Raw genomic sequence first — 21,593 nt, forward strand, 5'->3', positions numbered from 1 at the left:
GAGGCCAACTAGAGTTGTTACAGTGTCACAAAAACCAAAACAGATGCAAGTTGCCGTACAAAAAATGAAAAATTACATAGAGATGCCCATGCACAATAAAGGATGTTGCCACCACTCATGGTAAGTGCAGGCGGAGTTAATCGATTTAGCCCTGAGTCAATTAAAAGAAAGTAACTTAACTTGATCGAGCAACTGATGTAAAGGTAAGACGTTGTTGTTGAAAATTTGATTGTTTCTTTCCATCCAAATCGTCCAAGCATAAAGAGAGCCAAATGAGTCTCAGAACCTGATGAGTTTGATGAGGAAACCCTCCCAAGTGGGAAAACTGGTGAAATTGATCCTGAGCACCATATGTATCGACCAAAGAGAGACTGATCCAACTCTGAATATGCATCCAAAGTTGGCCGAAAATGACTACAAGTGATGAAAAGATGATTCATTGACTCCTGAACCCCGCAACCACCAATACAAATGGTGGAATGATACCCCGCATAAGAAGGTTATACTTTGTTGGGAGACGGTTGCAAAAGAGGTGCCACGCGAAGAGAGTAACTTTTAGGGGAACATGTTTAAGCCAAATATTTGTTGTAGGAGTCCTCTCAAAGTTGGGATCTGATTATGTGAACACATGGTAAACGTCCCTAACTGAGTATCCTTTGATTGGGTCGAGTAACCAAACCTAGTGGTCAGGGATATCAACCTGCAAAACAATGTTATGTAACAAAAAGCAACAGTTCCTAAGAAGGTCCGCCTCCCATGCAAACAACCTTCTACGCCACTTCCACGCCTCTCCTCCCTCATCCCACCCTAAATAATGCATCTCTGCTACCGTACACAAAGGGTTTTCCACCAATTTAAATAAGCGGATGAAGCTATCACTCAAAGGAGCATCATGAAGCACATAGTTTTAGACTTCATGTGTTTTTTGATGATGTTCTAGTTTACTCATTTGATGATTATGGATTTACTTGTCTTTTCTAAGGAATAGTCTTGTTAGAAGAACCTAGTATCAATGCCTCGTTGTCCTAGATTCTTTTGTGTCTTGAGTCTACTTGCATCGTTGAAGTCTTAGTCATATTTCATGTTTTGGGTCACTAAATCGATTCATTAATATGTGAATCGTATCATAAAAGTTTCTATCTTCCAATGGATCAATTCATAATATTTTGAATTGTATCACTTGTGATCCGATTCATGTTTGTTTGAGTCGTATCATGGTTTCTCTCTGACTTGCACTGAATCGATTCATAAAAGTCTGAATTGCATCATTCTTCATCATGGGTTCACTTGAATCGATTCATATTTATAATGAATCGTATCAATCTTCATATGTCTCTGGCTTGTATTTTTACTGTCTGAATCGATTCACGTAGTTCTTTTGCACGAAAGTTTGCACTATCCCTCATTTTCTATATATACTCCCTCTCTTATAACTTCCAAAATATTGAATCATTTGCATTTATTCTCTCCAGGTCTCAAAAACTCATTGTTCATAAATTCTTCAAGATTAAACAGATTTCCTTAAAATCACTTTGTACATTGAGTCACATTGATTTTCTAAGGTTCCAGTAGGGATTGTAAGTTGGTTCTTTAAAGGAGATTGGTTGGGCTTAATCAAGGCTCCAGAGTTAAGTGAATAATCTCATTCCACCTCCAAAGGTCTTGGGGGTCTTTCTAACCGTTCTTGCAATCGAAGGGGATTCATTTACCGGATGTAGCATCGAAGACTTAAGTGAAGAGTTCGAAGGGGTGCACGGGTAATCAATGATTCAAAGATTCAAGGAGCACCGAATTCAAAGGTTAGTTGAAGTTTGGGGGAGTGTTTACATAGGGGTTGAAGAATTAGTTTAATTTCAAGGAACTCTTGTAAACACATTTGTATTCAACATTGTTACTATTAGTGGATGACCTTGGTGAAGCCGTACTTCATCAAGAAGAGTAGACGTAGCTCTAGTGAGGATGAAAAGAGCGCTACTATAAAAATATCGGTGTTATCTCTCTTCCATATCCTCTTTACTTTTGATTATTGCATATGATTAATAGAATAATTGTTAGGATAAAAACTTGTATTGATCTAAATTGTTTTTCGTTAAAAGTTAACCTAATTCAACCTTTTAACGAAAAACAACTTAGATCAATACAAGCTTCTATCTTAACAATTATTCAATTAATCATATGCAATAATCGAAAGTAAAGATGATAGGGAAGAGAGTGGGAGGACGGTTTCACCTTGGTGGAAGTGTTTGTCATCTAATTCGTTGAATTAAGTTTTAATACTTACCTTAGATCAATTAGGTTCAATTTCATATGCATTTTGTTTTTGATTGATAGCTTGTTATATTTTCATATAGGTTTGGTTTTGAAATTGTCTAAGTTTTGCAAATTGTTCAAGCTGCATTAAATTTTGATTATAATAAGATTTGTGATGTGAATCACTCAATTCTACATCCTCCAACATCCTCCCCTTTTTCCACGTAACGAGCCTTAAGGACTCTATACCACAACCTCTCCTTGTCAACCAACATCCTCCAACACCATTTATATAATAATGATAAATTAAATTCTCGTAACCTGTTGACACCTAACTCACCTTCCTCCTTACTCCGACACACAGATCCCAATTCAACCAAGAGATTTTCCTAAAATCCTCACAACACCCCAAAAAAAATAAAAACTTTTAAAGATAGATTCCACTAAAGAGATTGTATCTAAGGGAACCTTGAAGAAGGAAAGAAAGTAGACCGAAAGAAAAAACATGACAGATTTCTGAAGGATCAGACGACCACCGAAAAAAGATACTTACTTTTCCAACTAATCAACTTCAAATTAATACGGGTCCCAAAATTTTAACCACTGACAATCATATGTCACATTAATAATTTCACTCAAACTAAGAAACATTAATATGTATTATAGAAAGAAAAAAAAAATACCAATGCTTCATTGACATTATAGACTTACATATAAAATGATACATTATTTTGTTACTAAAATCACATATAATTTTAGATGAATAAATTCAACGAACTATTATTAAGATATTCTTTCATCATTTTTTTTCTTTTTACTAAAAGAATCACATACACAAGTATTGAGCTTCAGTTTCCTCTAAAAACAAAAAAAATTCTTTGGTACTCGAACTCATTAAGTAAAAACAAAAATATATCATTTTTCATTTACTTTTCCTTCAAAGATATTGACAATGCTCAAATTCGTGAAGTAAAAACAAGAATATTTTTTTCTACTTCAACTTTTACATATTTCTTTGTTGAAAAACTAATAATATTAATCTTGTACTTTACTTATTTTTTTTTTAAAAAAAAATGAAGAATTAAAAAAGAAGTTGGGGGCATTCCGAGAATTGAGCTCGAGACCTCTCACACCCTAAACGAGAATCATATCACTAGACCAAATGCCCTTTACAATATTTCTCATCTCAACATTAATACATAAAAACATTCATAATATTTCGTTAAGCATTATATCCACCTCACAAAACAACAACACATACATAAAGAGAGAAATAGTGAGAGATTTTTTCCTTCAGAAGCATAACAATGAGTCATTCAGTTTCTCCTATCACAACCCAGCCATCACTTATGTTCTCAAACCGCCTAACTAGGGTTTATCCCTCTGCAAAATCAATAACCCTAAAACATGTTAATATCAATTTTACATACTTAGAATTAGTTTTTGGTCCTTCAAAAGTGGAACCAAAACATACATGAAGTTTGTAGTTGTAGATGGTCTTTGAGTATATTTTATAGTTTAGGGCTCTTTTGGTACGAATTATAAAAAATGTGATTTTGATACTCAATAATCTAGAAATTAATTTTTATAGATTTTTCTTAGGTAAAATCACAAGTTGTTTTGTGTTTGTTTGCTAGAACGAAAATAACTTTTGAACTTAAAGTTCTCCAGAATAGCTCATGGCAATTTTGCTTATCCTTATAGCTTATAACCTTATATGAAAATAATTTAACTTTATTTTATCTTTTATTATAGAAATACTTATACATAACATCTTATATGATAAACGCTTATGATATAAGCTATAAATTAAGGTGTTAACACAAACAATAAGCTCACCAACAACGAAGGTAAAATCCAAAACCTAACAAAATTTTCCCAAATAAAAGTTAGAAAGATTATCTATTAAAAAAGGTCAACTTTTTTCAATAATTAAAAAAAGTAACCTTTAATAAAAGAAGGAATGTCACTCCACTAATTGGTAAAGCCTTGCACTCGAAAAGTATAATTATTAATTAGCAAGTTTATTCGCACAATGATTTTCTACTTGTGGATACAAGACACAATTAAAGAGAAATCCTTAATAATATTTGAATTATAAAGCTAATGATTTCTCCAACAAAAAACAAGGTGATAAGACTTGAAATCTGAAACAACCGATTGCGAGTCAGTTTCCACTCAGAAATGATTCCAACCTCCAAAATAAACAATTTCAGTGAGCATAATGCACCAATAAACACAACGTGATAAACAAAAGAAGTCACCTTTTCGACTCAAATTATAATTCACATTGATAATTTCACATTTAAAGTTATAATAGAAAAAGAAACATTAATGTTTTATTGACATTATAAAACAACATATAAAAGGATACAATTTTATGTTGCTAAAATGACATATAAAATAATTCAATTTTTTGTTGTTAAAATGACATAAAATTTGAAATGGATGAATTCAACGGACTTTTCAGATATTTTCTCCCACTTTATGTTTTTTGAGAAGACCTTCAAATTAAAAGAGCAATTACAAAGAAAAATATTTACATCTACCCCTCTCTTAGGCCACTAACGAAGCTTGAACCCGTGAAGTATTTTTTATCTTCAAAAAATAGAACAAATGAATATATTAGTTTTTTTTCTTTCCAAAAATAGAACAAATGAAGCATTCATTTTGTATGTAATAAAAAGGGATGGGGGCATTCCGAGAATTGAACTCGGGACCTCTTGCACCCTAAGCGAGAATCATACCACTAGATCAAATGCCCTTTTTGACATTTCTCATCCTCAACATTAACCCATAAAAGCATTCATTATATTTTGATGAATCGATAAACTATATACACCTCACAAAACAACAGCACATACATAAAGAGAGAAATAGTGAGAGATTCATTCATTCGAAAGCATAACAATGAGTATGATTTAGTTCGTTCGATAACAAACCCGCCACCACTTATCCTCTCTCTCTCTCTCTCTCTCTCTCTCTCTCTCTCTCTCTCTATATATATATATATATATATATATATATATATATATATCCACAACCACCTAATTATGATTTACCCCTCTACAATAAATTTGAGTGTGAAAATCTTATTTCGAGTCAGAAGCAATAAATCCTAGCTTTAAGTTAGACTCGATTTTAGATGCAAAATCGATTATAGTCGGTGTAACGCCCCAAATTTTAATCCAAGACATTACTCCAAATTCATGCTCATTTTCGAAAATTACTACTATTTTCTTTTTATCATCAATAATAAATTCTTAGCAAAATTTATACAAAATTCTTTACATAATTTAATTAAAACTCTTAAACTAATATCATTCAAAAATTTCTACTGAAGTTACAATTCAATCAAAAACCCAATTTCGTCCCCCGTACGCACTTCAAGCAAAAACTTCAAAGCATAGATCATCTCTTCTTTGGTACCTAAAATGTTAGTGTAAGGGTCAATTTCCTTATCCAAATTGGTTCATACTCAAAGCACAAGAACAATGCCACATAATAGATAGTATCAAAACTTCTCAATAAAAAAGAAATAAGAAAAATACATTTAAGGCAGATGTATAACAGACCCAATGCAATGATGTGCAAAATGCATGCTCTTAAATACTACATGATCCGGATATATCCCGCCACACAGGCACCACACAGAAATATAATTGCAATTCCTGCCACTAAGGCATCCACAGAGAATATAATTGTAATTCCCGCCACTAAGGCACCACACAGATGCATATGCCATGCATGATCATGAAAATGCAGACTAAAACCCGCCACTAAGGCACAATAATGCAATATGATGTTATCCCGCCACTAAGGCACCACAAAGAAATATATTATTAACCTGCCACTAAGGCAAACTCATAGACAAATACAGTCAGATATTAACACATCATCATCCACATGGACCAAACTGAAATATTTTCATAAAACTCATATTTTCATTTATTTAGTTTATCAGCAAAGTCTAACACTTCTTTACAATACCACAAAAACATATATGAATAGAAAAATAAAATAAATGTCATTCCACATAACATTATCATAGTACTTAGTAAGAATGTATGGGGAAAAGGCCCTTACCTCGTAAGCTTTCATTCCTAGCCAAACACTAAACTACCTCAAACTCACAGCTACTGTTCAAACACGTTTTCTGTCACTCCAGGAATTATTTTGACGATCGGACGATGAACGAAGGCGTAGTCGCAGTTCTCCAAGGACAGGTTTAGTGAAAACGGAAATGGCTTAGAATTAGAATTTCATAGTGAGACAAGAAATAAAATGGAAGAACATATATGCAAAAGGACTTGCACAAAAATTATTTAACAAGATGATAGCATAGAGATTGGTCGATGGACTTGGGAAACATGAGAATGGACTATAAGAAAATGCTATGACTTATCTCTTTTCAATCTTCCTGATACAACAATTATGGACCCACGGCAGACATTTGACTTAGTGAAGTAAACAAACTTTGTACGCTGGTTTTGCTTTGTGACTGATAGAAGATGAAGGAGAATAATTCATTGTCTCAAAGAGAGGTAAGAGTGATTAAAGTGAAAACTTGGAGGTTTGGTTCTGCTACTTCTCTTTCTTTGTAACTAGTGATACATGCATATGATATATTAATGCCGATATACTAAGGAGAAATTAAGTGAGAATATAGTTAAGTTTGAGTCATACAATAAGTGTATGGATGGCGGTTACCACTTTAGAGGAATTGGGAGAAATAGCAGTGAAGTAAATTCATGCAGAGCAAAACTGATGCAAATGAAATTTGAGATGAATGGCTCGTGTAATTGAATGAGTGAGAAAAACCAACTGAGGGTGAGGGAATTGAAATATGTAGAGTAGCTAATATGTGCCTAGTTTTTAGGAACCAAATAACCAATTTCATTGACCTAGCAATTCACGGAACCATAGTGGCATAAGGGGAGAGAAAAATATGGTGGTAGTGGCATCAATTAGGCAAGGATAAAAAAAAAACGTATAGTATATATCTCAAAACTGAAAACCAACTTATACAATAATTAATATAATACCAAAAATTATCTTTAAAATAAGTTACAAATAAAGATGCCGCAGTAAAGGATTTTATTAGAATAAATATAAATAATTTAAGAAATAATTATCCTATTTTTTTGTCACACCAAATTGATTAATAAAAATGAAATAGATGAAATTAGATTCAATTAATAAATCAAAGTAAAGAATGTCAAGATTTTGTAAAGTTACTCACACATAAAACAAATTGCTGAACAACCAAGTGGCAAGTCAAGAAAATTATTTATAAAAAAGTACATATATAAAATATTGGGATGTTACAGTCGGTGTCACTCAAACATGTTAATATCAATTTTACATTATATAGAATTAGTTTTGGGTCCTTCATAAGTGGAACTAAAACATACATGGAGTTTGTAGTTGTAAATAGCCTTTGAGTATATTTTATAGTTTAGGGCTCGTTGGGTACGAATTATCAAAAAGGTGATTTTAATACTCAATAATTTAGAGATTAATTTTTAGAGATTATTCTTAAGAAAAACCATAAGTTGTTTTGTGTTAGTTTAGTAGAAAGAAAAATCGATTTTTAACACATTTCCTTAAGTTCTCCAGGATAACTCATGACAATTGTGTATAGCTTATAGCCTTATACAAAAACAATTTGACTTTTTTTTTTTTAATTTATAAATATTTTATACATAACATCTTATAACATCTTATATGATAAGCTTGTATGCTATAAACTACAAATTAAACCGTTAACATAAACAATAAGCTCACCAACAACGAAGGTAAAATCCCAAACCTAACAAAATTTTCCCAAATAAAAGTTAGAAAAATTGAATCTATTGCAAAAATAAAGTTGTCTTTTTTCGATAATTAAAAAAAGTAATCTTTAATAAAAGTAGGAATGGCATTCAACTAATTAGCAAAGCGTTGCACTCGAAAATTATGGTTAGCAAATTTATTCACATAATGATTTCCTTCTCGTATATACGAAACACAATTAAAGAGAAATCTTTAATAATATTCCATCTGATCATATATGAAAAAGTTGACTTTTTATATTCATTGAGTAATCGATGTATTTGGTCTATATAGACCAAATACATCATTGGAGTATTTAAACTATAAAGCCAATGATTTCTCAAATGCCAACGAAAAACAATGCAAAAAGACTTGAAATAGGAATCAACCGATTGCAAGTCACTTTCCACTCAGAAATGTTCCTAACTTCTAAAAATAAACAATTTCAATGGGCGTAGTACACCAATAATTTCAACGTGATAAACAAAAGAAGACACTTTTTGACTCAAATTACAAGTCACTTTGAAAATTTCACACAAATTAAGAAATACTATTAAAGGTATAATAGAAAAAGAAACATTAATGTTTCATTGAGATTATAAAATGAAATAAAACGATACAATTTTCTGTTGCTAAAATAAAATGACATATAAATTGCTTATAGCTTTTTGAATGACATATAATTTAAAAGAGATGAATTCAACCAACTATTTTGCTTTTTTTTTTGTTTTTCTAAGGGACAATGCTGCTGTTCAAGGCAAGAAAGACCTTCAAATTAAAAGCTCATTTATAAAGTAAAATATTTACATTTACTTCGCTCCTAAGATACTAACAAGACTTGTACCCGTGAAGTAATTTTGTTTTTCTTCTTCAATTGTTTTTGCATCTTTCTTTTTTGGCCAAATATTATTTTTGTACTTAATTAAAAAATATTAAAAGTATAATACAAAAAGAAACACCAATACTTCACTTGATAAAAAAAAATAAAAAAAAATTAACACTAATGTTCTCTTGACATTATAATATGATACAATTTTTCTTTAGGAAAATGACGTATAATTTAAGACGGATAAATCCAATAGACTACTAATATGTTCTCTCATTCTTTGTTTTTTTTGTTAAAAAATAAAAATAAAAATAGGCTAATGGTATGATATTATCTCCCAATCCAAACTTGTATGCAAAAATGAAAATAGGGGCATTCCGAGAATTGAACTCGGGACCTCTCGCACCCTAAGCGAGAATCATACCACTAGACCAAATGCCCTTTTTGATGCATTTCCTTCCTCAACCTTAATACATAACAACTCACTCGTTACATTTTGTTGATCAGTATACGCTATATACATCTCACAAACAACACACAGAAAGAGTGAGAGAGATTCATTCAGTTAGCAGCATAACAATGAGTTTGATTCAGTTGCTCCGATCACAAACCCGCCACCGTTTATTTTCTTCTTTATCATCTCCTTCAGGTTCTCTTTCTCTCTCTACAGAACTATCTAACTAGGGTTTATTGTTTTTTTTAGGGTTTTTCATTTTGTGTTTTTGATGATACAATGAAACTGTGTTGTTGTTCTATTATCTTAACTTACCTTATATATTCATTCTGTTTATTTTCTCAATGTTCAATTTTTTCCCTTTTGAATGACGTTTCACTGAAAAATTACATGTTTTTGTTGTTTAATATTGTTTGTGAATTTGGGTCTGTTTGGCACAAACACATTTGAGACTGTTTGAAAGGATTTATGGAACAACCTATGACATGTTCGTAATTTGTTTATGTGCCTATTTTGGATTGACTTATTTTTGAGCTTCTGAAAAATAGTTTATGCAAATAAATAAGCTTTTATGTTAATTCATAAGTTCTTACTAACGAAAATTGTTTCATAAGCTATTTTTTCATAAGTTACCTTGACAAGCTTATGAATAATACGTAAAAGCTTATTTATTTGCATAAGCTAAAAAATAAGCCAATCCAAACAGGCCCTATGTGCATGTTTGGTTCTGCGGTGACAAAAATTGATTTTGAATAATTTGACTTTTTTTAGATGGGTTGAATGTAAATGGTTTATGTTTGGATACATTTATGTATTTTTGGTTTTGTGTTAGACCAAAATTGATTATGGCGGTTTAGTGCAAAGTGTTGTCAAATAGCAGCCGATGTTGTTAAATAGCGGTTATGGTGCTATTGCATAGCAGAACTTGAACAAATTGCTATTGTTCTGTGATATGCACTTTTTGTAGAAAATATTGTGAAAAAGCGGTGCTATAGCACTGTTATGTTGCATAGTTGAATTTGAACCAAATGCTATTTTCTGCAACACACGGTTGACAATGCTGAATTGACATCACTTTCTCCTGAATTGCATGTTAATAGCAGTTATCTCCAAATTCCGCTATGCTATGTCGGAATGGCGCTGTTACAACCGGCATACGAGAACACTGATGGCAGCTATATAATGCTGTGAAATATTAGAATTTGAACTAATTACTATTTTCCGCGACATGCAATTAACAATACTGTATAGAAGTGATGGGAAATTCCATAAATTGGAGGGAGAGAAATCCTCCTGTGGACAACAAGAAAAGATAGGAGTATAAAATTTAATGGCAGTAAGATGTTTTAGTTTGTGCGGAATCTAAGCTCCAAGAACTTAGTGTTGTATCTTTGGTATTATAACTGGTGGGAAAATGTATGACTGTAATGCCACAACCCTTTCATCTTTGGGTTGTGGTGACTTGATGTGTAGCCCTTTGTTACTAAAAATTAGTCTCTTCTCTTCTAAAATGTCCATTGTGGGGAAAAACTGTGTATGTTTGTTTTGTTCATGCCAATTTTTTAACCAAAAATAAGCTTTGGCTGTAATGGAATGGAAGCAGCTATAAACTCATACGGACTGTTACTGTTTTTTGTACAAAAGTGTGAAACATTGAAAATTGAAAACTGTGTCAAAACAATGTGATGTTTTGTAAATAAAGCTGAAAAAGAGAACTGGAACACAATGTTTTCTGAAACCAAACTGAACCTTATTGTTGTGAAGTAGTTTTATTTACAAAAATGTCGCATCGCTTGAATTTTGTTTTATTTCTTTCCAATTTTTTGCACACAAAAATGCGAAATCAAGTTGCTTCACACCAATTATGGACTCTGCTTGATGACTTTTTGCAGTCTTCTGTTAAAGTTACTTTTTGAAACAGATGTATACTGCCATTGACAGAATCTTAAGAAAGATATCTTAACTGTTTTTTATCACAAAAAAAAAGAAACCCTTTTGCTTTTAAATTTGTATTTGCAATATGTTAAATTTCCCATTTCTAATTTATTTATCCCAGTTCTTCAATGATCCGATGAGTTGTTTATCTCCCTAGTTGGTTTTAATTTCTGCCATATTAAAACTTGAGTCACAGAATGTTATGGAATTGAATAAAGTGAATCATGGGTCCTGGTTTGATTTGCTTCTAACACATGGTTCATGCCAAATGCTAATAGTCTCTCAACTATTGAACTATATAACACAAACACATCAAAATTCACCACAGAACTTCAAATTAAGATGTAAATGTAACAAATAGCTATAGCTATGAACAACCTATGAAACCCATATGTTCTGAAGTTAAAAAATGTTGGTGTTAACTTATGCTTGTGTAACAATGATCACTCATGTACTATTTTTAATAGTTACTCTTGAGGAAACGTTCTTTTATCTTGTTTCATATCTTCTGAAAATTTTAATTGCTAGTTCACCATTGTCTTCTTAACGTACTTGCTCTTTTTTCCATTTAGTATTTGAGTTTGAATTATGACATCTTATGATTCTAAGTTAGCAAAGCTGAGTAGGCTATGTTCCTGAACTGAATTTATAGACCGGTTTCGAATGTTGTTTCTGAAAGAAATGATAGCTGATTAGAATGCCAACATGGTTTTTTTCCCCTTTAATTTTTATTTATTTATTGTAAATATTCTGACCATTAATATTTTCATTTGGATGCATTTGTCTCTATGGTTCAGTGTACCAGTGTTTTAGGTCCTCCACATGTGGACGGCCGATTACTACTAATCCAACAATCAAACCGTGGAACAATGCGACTCCAGCATACAAGCCGTCTTCCCAATTTGCTGCTTCTCAAATAAGATGGACATCTAAAGGCACAACAACAGAAGAAGACAAGATCAGCATTGGACCCGCCAGTGGAGTAAAATCTGAGGAAGGAGACAAGGACACTGGAGTTTACTACTTCGGTCCGATCTCAAGTACCATTAAAAAAGTAAAACTTCTATCTCTCTCAACTTGCTGCCTCTCGGTATCTCTCGGTCCAGTCATAACCTTCATGACATCCCCTGACAGTAATGTCATCCTTAAGGGTGCAGTGGCATCATCAGTGATATTCTTTAGTGCTTCTACAACCGCTATCCTTCACTGGTTTGTCAGTCCTTACGTTCACAAACTCAGATGGGAACCCGGTTCAGACAGCTTTGAGGTTGAGATGTTGTCATGGTTGGCAACATATATCCCGAAGACTATCAAGTTTTCGGATATTCGTCCAGCTGACACCAATAGGCCTTACGTGACATTTAAGGCTAATGGGAATTTCTATTTTGTGGACACAGAACACTGTCACAATAAGGCACTTCTTGCTAGACTCACCCCACAAAAGGAAACTCATGATTCTGCTTTCAAGAACTTGTGATTTGAAAAATGTTGCTGACATGAGTATAAGCTTTAGCCATGTGTAGATGTGGCTGCACTTGGAATTTTACTCTTTTGAGATTTTATAAATTTTGTTCTGATGATAGCATGAACCCTTTAGGTTTTATTAATAAATTTGTGTGATTTTTTGCAACTTCAATTATGGGGGATATTTCAAATCCTTCAAAATTATTAGTGATTTCTGTGTACTCTTCTTTACAAAACAATTATTGATGTTTACTGTGGTTATAAATATTATTCTCTATTTTATTTTCTGTCTATAAAAGATTAATTAAAATTGAAGTAATACTTATACAACTAAAATTGAAAACAAGAAAATTTAATATTTTCTTTCAAATTGAGCATCTCTTTAAACTAGTGTGCGACCCATGCGCACGGGTAAATTTATCTTCGCACAACACATGTCACAACAACAAACAATCGTACCTCAATGCTTGGCGATGCGTGTATCGACACAGAACAAAGGAACATCAATGATCGTATAAAGCATGTCTTGTTTACGACTTGTACACTACACATGACCACCTATCAACATTATGTTCATTTCGTCCAACGACAGGCCACATACTACTTGACGCGCGCACAACACGAACGCAATAGGTAGAACAAAAATACCAGCGAATTTTCTAGAAAAAATTATCGGGACCACTCATATTCCAACAATGCCAATGTATCTCATAAATGGTAATTTTTGTCATTTTTCCTCAGTAACATTATGAATTATAGCAACAACATTAATCAGGACTTTGCACAATACCTCTTATAAATACATCACCTTCTTCAACAATCCTATAAAGTAATACTTACACAACTAAATTGAAAACAAGAAAAATTAATCTTTTCTTTCAATTCGAGCATGTCTTTAAATATTGTTTCCACGGTGTAAGTGTTACCATGACTTTTGTCAATAGTGATTAGACCTAGCTTTTGTTATTTCATTGATTTTTTTTAGTTAAGCCAGTCCACTGAAATTGACACCAAAGAAAAGCAAGAGACTTTGAAAGGAACACACCAAAATCTCAAACAAACATCACCATTTATTTTGATTATTAAGTCATATTCTCAGTCATATGGCGTTTTAATAATAACAAACCTTCTAACAATGATTAAGACTTCTGATCATTTATCCATTGATGATGTCGATATTTGAGTGTTTGAAGGACAAATATCAACATTCTTGAATGGAATCAAATTCTCATATAAAACAAAAACGTGATTGAGAATTCTTGACAAAAGCTTACATCGGTTGTTAACATTGTCAATGAATCTCAAGAAGCTTAAAGAATAAATAATTGCAAAAGCTCATCAAAATTGCAAAATAATCAAACATTTTTGTCAAACATGGGTACAAGATAATTTTTGTCAAACATTCCTAGTAGTGAGATTAGTATTCCTTGCACTGATCAGCATCTCCAAAAAGTTGCAAAATCTTGACCTCTTGAATTACATTCCCTTTCAAACCTAAGGACTTGCATAAAACTCTAGAATAAATATTTCAAAATTGATGCTCATCAGGTCCAACGAGCGAAACAAAATTAGTCTTCAACGCTGTTAAATTTCAAAACCTAAAAAAGTAAGGTACAACAAAGTGTACAAGAAAATAACATGTTTTCTTCAATCTGAGAAGATCCAAATCATAAAAGCAAAAAGTGTCAATTCTTTACAGAATCAGTAGGGTTGCCATCAACAACGCCATTGGGATGTTGCGTTTTCTTTTTCTTTCCAGAATCAGTAGGGTTGCCATCAACAACGCCATTTGGATGCTGCTTTCTCTTTTTCTTTCCTTTGCCTGGAGACTGCAGCATAGATTATGGAGACATGGATGATGTCAGAAACACAACATTTATAGGATATACTAACTTAAGAAAATTATATCGTCAAACGTGTCTTCATTCCTCTCGAGAAAATTGATGACCAGAAAAATGAATTTTGTGTACACTCAAATTTTACATGGTTCAGCATCATTCATAACGTAACTGCTGAGAAGCTTATTCTATGGTGATATAAAGACAATCATACCTTCTTCCTCTTTGAAATCGCTTTCCTGGAAGCAGCCTTGCGCATGATGCTTTTGTAGTATTGCATAAATGAATTATTACCACTACGTTTCTCAGCCTGTCAAATCAAACCGATAAATTAGTCTAGCTACACCACGGACTGGAACCATGATTCAGGGGGGGGGATGGATCCTCTTCCGTGAGATATTCACAGGAGGAAGTCCCGTGGATAAAACTTTCATGGGAGACAATCCCTTCCAGATTCAGGGAGGGAAGAAAAGTGAGATTACCTGAAGAAACGTTTCGACAGACTGCTGGTCCTTCGGTGAGAAAGGCACATCATCTCTTTTCTTTTGCACAAGGTCAACATTCAACTCCACCTAAATTCCCACGCAAGGGAAAAACCAGAAAAAAGAGTTGGGTGAGATGTTAATTATCCATTGTTTGCTTCATAAAAGAACCAATTTTTTTTTTTGGCAATATTAACAATTAAATGGTATCTCTGGTAACCCGTTGAACGAGTGGCTTATGGCCCCTTCCATGCCTTAGTCTGAGCAGTTTGATTTAACTTACTCAGATGTATTGTTCAACACTTGGTAAATCTCAATCTGGTTAGACCCATCGAGTGAATGGACCACAATATGCGATATTCTTTTAAAGAGTCATAGGACGAAAACCTCTGTAGCACCGACACATCTGATGGAAGGGGTGTCCGGCGTCCGACACCAACACGACATCGACACGTGTGATTACATTCAATATGTCATTTTCTCAAATTATTATCAGTGTCGACGTGTCAGTGTCCGTGCTTCATAGATGCAAACGAAGACCCATCAACTTTTCCTATTTTCCTAAGCATGTTGCTTATTTGAAAGCAATGAATGCTAAATGTCAAGTTCAACATATCAAATTGGTTGGACATCTTAGGTGGCAAGAGCAAATGCCTTCTATGCTATAGTACTAACCAAAACCTCTCCTACTTCGGGAATCCAGTAGGTCAGACAAAAAGATAACAGAACGGTAAAAAAAAACACCAATTTTAATAGTTAAACTCAGTAGAAGGCCTATATCACCAGAATGGAAATACTACCAAGTTCCCAAAGCCCTCTTACTCTTACTCCTTGAATAAACTTTCCAAATAGTAAGCTTTTCGCTGTGCTAACTAGCATTTTCTCATTGCAAGCCCTATCACAGTTCACATTCATTTCAATGTCGAAATTCCCAGTAATTTGTAATCACCACAAAAATATTTTTAAGAAAAAAAAATGTAGAGACAAAAATACATTTGGGCCGCCCTTAAAATACCTGAACACTTGCCTATAACACTAACATTTGAGGACATTTCTAGGATTTCCACCCGATTTAGAATCATGCTAGATACGGCGTTTTACATCATTATAGCGGAACAAATGTATCAAAATAGACGGCACTGTTGGATGTTAATCATGCAGAAAAAAAAAAACATTGCTGTTGGGTGCTAATCATAGAAAAAGTATAGTTGGAACTTGTACCTGATCAATGAAACGCTTGATAACTCGTTTGAAACTCTCATTAGAGGTCTTTTCAACTATCTTCTTAAGGTAGACAAGTGGAGCTGTTGCCAGTTCGGGAAAAGATACATGGTAGCTCCATTGTGAAAAATGCTCTGAAAGAAGTTCAATGGTAGATGAGACACACTCTTCTTGGAACTCACGTGATTTTAACCAATGCTTTGGAAGCTGCAAAAATTACCAAGAGTCGATTAAAACAGTAGAGAAAACAAATTTAATCGGCCAAGAAATATTAGATAACTGAAAATTCTAGAAATAATCTAAAGTTTACAAGAAAAAATATGCTGTCATTTTCAACTTACCTTCACGGTAGACAAAGGTTCAAATTCAAAATCTTTTCCAGGTTTCCCACCATCCTTGGTAATATTGTATTCGAGAAAATCCAGCACGAATGATGTAACAGGGATGAAAATCCCACTAGAACCGGCAAGACGATTAAGCCATTGGATACATCTGACTCTCAGTGGCAAATATCTAGGCCCAGGAAAGAGGAGAGCAACTCCATTTGTAATTTGAGCAATCATATACAACAATGGTTGAAGATCATAGTCGTGTATGTTTTCCGATATAAACGCAACCCAAAGATCAATACAATTGATGTACTGCCAACTACAAATTTTATTAACCACCTCCTGCTCAAAAGATAAAAGGAAAAATATCAGCAATATTACCTAACGCAAAAAATAAATAGCAATAAATATTAAAATTGTTTAAAGCTTACCTTCTTTTTCGTTTGCCACCCCTTCAGCAATATGTCACCTAGACGCCTTATGCATGTCATTGCTTTGTTTGAAGACTTCTGCACGTCTAAAGAGCATAGCTCCACAAAGGAGTTCCTTAGAAAATTTGTATGTGCAGATTGAGGGCGACCGATGAAGGCCTTGTATGTTTTGACAAAACAGATGTCTAACCACTTAGAGCTACACATAGATGCTATATCTCGTATCATAAGAAAGGAGTGTGATGACAGAGATGTATCACCTGTTACCCAGAGATCAACACAAATCTGCAATGAATTTGAGTGCAACGTAAGGAAAATAGACTATTGCGTTATACACATCTTAGCCAGAAGGCAGGAAATGCATGAGATCTCAGTTGGACGTTAAACAATAATCATAAAGTTAAGTATTAAGGGAATCTGGTCACGGCTACTAAGTCATCAACACATTTTGATCAAACTGGAGAATCATTGATTTCTCTTTAAATAATAATTGTAGTCCTTAAAATTGATTATAGAAATAGCAACTTTTCAAAAAAAAAAAAACAAAAATAATAGATCATTTCTGATTATTACAAGGCTGGAAGTTAATGCATATGTTTAAGAATCTAATTTCCAAATGAACGATACTTCATGCCAACAACAAGTAGCTAACAGAAAATACGTAACACTGGAAATCCAAGCTACTATTACTTACGAAAATCAAAATATGATATTTTGTTTTTTCTCTTAAGCCATCTATACCAGCATCTGTAAAACATATCGTATGATGAATTTCAAGTATATTTAACTACGATGAAGTTAAAGATTACCTTGACAAGCTTGTGCAGTAAAGATGGAAATGCAGCCAGAAAGATCATTGAAGCTCTGAGTCGACAAATAGAGAAGGATAATATCTCAGAGTCGGTGATCTGGTTCAAGAGAAATACGGTATTCCTTAAGTATGACTTAATAAGAGGTCTAAGAGATAACCATTTAGCTTTATTCTTTAGATCCAAAACAGCTTCCTTCTTTGAACTTGAGCTTGGTATTGAGAGTAACATCCTAAACATATTATCAGCCTCATGCAGCATGAACATTAATATCGTGCAGAATTTTTCACTCGTCTGAACGCCATTGGATAAGACACTGCCAATGACACTGGTTGTTTCAGAATCACTGTGGCATGCCGCTCTATAAGCATTTATGAGACAAGTAAGGGCAGGCAAACTTTGTTGTTCTTTGACCAGTTTACACAAAGAATCAACAGATGCACTTGCCAACGTTTTACCCACCCGAGTCTGTGCATTTTCATCATTCATTGTTTCGTCATCTGAACCCTGAACCACGTAATAACAAATGCGTCAATTTTCATCAACAAAAGTGCTAGTCAGGTTGAAAGTTTAAAGCTACATGTTGGAAATTGAGGAGTCTCTGACAAGTTAAAATGTTGAAATGATTCAAATGAGTTTCAACATTGTGAACTTCTATAGGAATTGAGCCTTAAGAGGCTCAAGGTAACCGCAATCTAACTAACAACAGAATATCTGAATTCAGCATATTCTGTTAACAACATAATAATTCACTATAATGCAGATACATATGCATCTATTCCCCACCGCTGTTGTGAATCAAACATAGAAGCTAGTAGTAGAGAGCTCTGTAGCACTGACACTTCTAGAGGAAGGTGTGTCCGGTGTCCGATATATGTCAATGTCCATCACTGACACATGCGATTACGTTCAATTAATTCATTTTTTCAAATTTTTACCAGTGTCAACATGTTCATGTCAGTATCATGTCAGGTGTGTCCGTGCTTCAAAGGTAGAGAGATACATGATGAGTGAGTCTGCCAGTTGGTTGATGCAAACGCAGGCAGAAACACAAATGAACTTCCAAAGAGTAAAGTGATTGATAATGAAAGTAAGCTGAAATGGATTTTGATCCATAATGATGCACATAAGAAAGCTCCAATTACTGGATTATAAATAGGAAAACAGAAAAATACAAATATGTGTTGCTCAATTAGCTATTAGAGTATCCTATTATGTATTTGAGATGAACAAAATAGAGGTATAATAGGATATAAATCACATTCAAAAGACGAACTTGTGACATAACCTCGTGATGTTTCATCCTATTCAATCTTTTTTATCTTGTTGTCAACTAAACAAGCGCATACTCTATCATTATCTAGTACTAATCATCAAATAAGCTCTAAAAAGAAAATAATATTGAAATACAATGCAACAATCCAAAGCATAAAGCATAGTACATTATAAAGTACCAAGCAGATTGGAATTCAACAAAGTAGACTTTTTTAAAAAAATATTAAGTTACATCTCTTCCTTAAGAGATGCTTAAAATACATAATCCTCGGTCTTAGTAGAATAATTATATCCGCTTAAGAAAACATTTTGAAGCTATATTAAACCAAGTATATCTGCCATTCTAATACTAACTATTAGAAGACGTCAATCAATTATTCACAGGGAATTCTAACATGAAAATATCCGTGTAATATACTCACAGTTTCTTCATCTGAAGATAGTCCAGTGTCTTCATCATCATAATTTGCCAGGAATTTAGAAAACCCTGGAAACTGTAGATTTCAAAAGGAGAAGTCAGATATTTGTGAAAGAAACACTGAATGGCAAAAAATACCCAATACTTCATTCATTAGAATCAAACGAGGTGAAGAATATAAAATAACATTATGTACTAAATAAGATTCTGGTGGAAACCAACCAAGAAAACATAGGCCACAAAGGAACTACCTTTTCTTTCAATTTGTTCAACTTCTTTTCTTTCTTCAAAAGTTCTGCGAACATTTCACTGTTTTTCGCTGACAATGAACTACCACCATTGTCATCTGCAAAAGCCTTGCATCAGAATCTAATCTAATAAAACACATACAACAAAGGGATGTTGCAATTTAGTTTAAACTGGAAAGTTCGAAATGTCCTTACTTTCAATATTATTTTCATCATCACTTCCGGTAACATCAGCAAAGCTAGAGTCCTGTCCATATAGTCAAAAATCAATATACTGAATATAGAATAACTAAACCTAATGAAAAATTAGAGAGTGAAGGAAACACTCATTTAGGTTCCTAAATGCCTGAGTCAGTGTCACTATAATCCCTGAATATATCAAAATTACAAAAACATCTTCGAGTGTATCTTTTTGTTAGTAATTTGATGGAGTAAACTGGCTAATGGAAGACACGTTCAATGACCAAGCTAACTGACGAAAAATACATCCGAGAACCAAACTGGCTAACGAAGAACACAAACGATGATGTTTTTCTGATTTTGGTTAATATAGGGAGTATAGTGATATCGCCTAGCACATTCAAATCTATTTTAGTCCCTATAAACTTCGCATCATCACAAGTTCAGTCCCACATTAACTATTTCTTCTTGGTCAATAGATAAAGTGACAATCACCACCGGAAACTCACACACACAACTGCAATGTCCGAGGTCAAACCCAGGTGAAGGTTTCCAACCTAACAATATTAGCATTTGCAATATGAGCTAAGCCAATTAGGCCTTACCGAACTCCAACATAAATTTTGTTCAATTTTAATTCTAATTTTAACCGGGCTAAATCCAAGAACACTAAAAACACTCATTTTTTTGTAAAAAAATAAAATCAATAATAATATATCTAAATCAATAAAAATATGTCTAAAAAAATAAAATTAATACGAATACTACTTAAAAACGGTATTTTTACTGGACTAAAAACACATTTAACCCTACAAAATAAAAAAAAATCCAAACCTCTTCAAGAAATCCATCACTATCAGAATCATCACCACCAAGAACCTCAGTTTCATCATTATCACTAAAAACAGCATCAAGTGAAACATCTTGAATCTCTTCAACAACAGTTTTTGAAGGATTTGTCACAACAACATCAGTTTCTTCAATTTCTTCAACTTCATGACCATCACCTGTTGTTACATTCAACAACAAAAATTCAAACCCATTTTCAAATAATAAATAATAATTAAAAAATTTGCAATAAGAAGAAGAAGAAGAGAAAAACACTACCTTTAGAAGCTTTTCGTTTGAATTTGGATTTTAATTTTCTTTGGTTTCTTTCAACTGATTGAAGATTTTTTTTTGCGAATTTTCGTGCGTTCTTCCCTAATTTTCCCATTTGGTGATTTTAAGGTTTTGATTGAAGTTCTGAGAGAACAAGGTAATGTTGTCGTGTTCAGTGTGTGACTGCTACAATCTTGTGTTCCAAAGACAATGCATTTTTGTTGTTCAGGGTTTTAGGGTTTTAAACAAATAAAATAAAAATTTTACAAAGAAAAAAAAATGTTTTTTTTTAGTAAAGAAAAAAATAATGTTTATTTTTTGGGTTTACTAATTTTTTTTTGAATTGGGCTTGGTATTAGAATCTCATTTTTTGGGAAATTGCTCTTTAGGCACCTAGGTTTGTTCACAAGCACCTCGAAGTTCTAAAATTACCCCAAGGATAAAGAACGGTAGTGGACATGTGACCATTGTCACATCTAGTCTGGTTAAGTTTTCAATTTTCAATGCATTAGTTACAT

General features: G+C 33.2%; 2 protein-coding genes and 2 non-coding genes across 4 annotated transcripts; 1 reads left to right on the forward strand and 3 right to left on the reverse strand.

Moving 5' to 3' along the window:
• Positions 1-4,942: 4,942 nt before the first annotated feature.
• On the reverse strand, positions 4,943-5,014 carry TRNAP-AGG (transfer RNA proline (anticodon AGG)). Its single transcript has one exon. It is a non-coding gene; the product is annotated as a tRNA-Pro (tRNA).
• Positions 5,015-9,259: 4,245 nt separating this feature from the next.
• On the reverse strand, positions 9,260-9,331 carry TRNAP-AGG (transfer RNA proline (anticodon AGG)). Its single transcript has one exon. It is a non-coding gene; the product is annotated as a tRNA-Pro (tRNA).
• Positions 9,332-9,382: 51 nt separating this feature from the next.
• Positions 9,383-13,025, forward strand: LOC25495924 (uncharacterized). Its single transcript, XM_024786327.2, has 2 exons — positions 9,383-9,539; positions 12,077-13,025. Exons 1-2 carry the CDS (start codon positions 9,470-9,472, stop codon positions 12,754-12,756), a joined length of 750 nt encoding a protein of 249 aa, XP_024642095.1. The 5' UTR covers positions 9,383-9,469; the 3' UTR covers positions 12,757-13,025.
• Positions 13,026-14,068: 1,043 nt separating this feature from the next.
• On the reverse strand, positions 14,069-21,307 carry LOC25495925 (nucleolar complex protein 2 homolog). Its single transcript, XM_013596183.3, has 12 exons — positions 21,082-21,307; positions 20,809-20,981; positions 19,990-20,041; positions 19,798-19,892; positions 19,551-19,622; positions 17,854-18,360; positions 17,045-17,329; positions 16,626-16,955; positions 16,285-16,491; positions 15,064-15,153; positions 14,796-14,891; positions 14,069-14,572 (listed from the first exon to the last, which is right to left on the reverse strand). The coding sequence occupies exons 1-12, from the start codon at positions 21,188-21,190 to the stop codon at positions 14,429-14,431; spliced, it is 2,160 nt and encodes a 719-aa protein (XP_013451637.1). The 5' UTR covers positions 21,191-21,307; the 3' UTR covers positions 14,069-14,428.
• Between the last annotated feature and the right edge of the window lie 286 nt (positions 21,308-21,593).

Source organism: Medicago truncatula, chromosome 6, assembly GCF_003473485.1.
Source record: "Medicago truncatula cultivar Jemalong A17 chromosome 6, MtrunA17r5.0-ANR, whole genome shotgun sequence".
Classification (NCBI taxonomy): Eukaryota; Viridiplantae; Streptophyta; class Magnoliopsida; order Fabales; family Fabaceae; genus Medicago; species Medicago truncatula.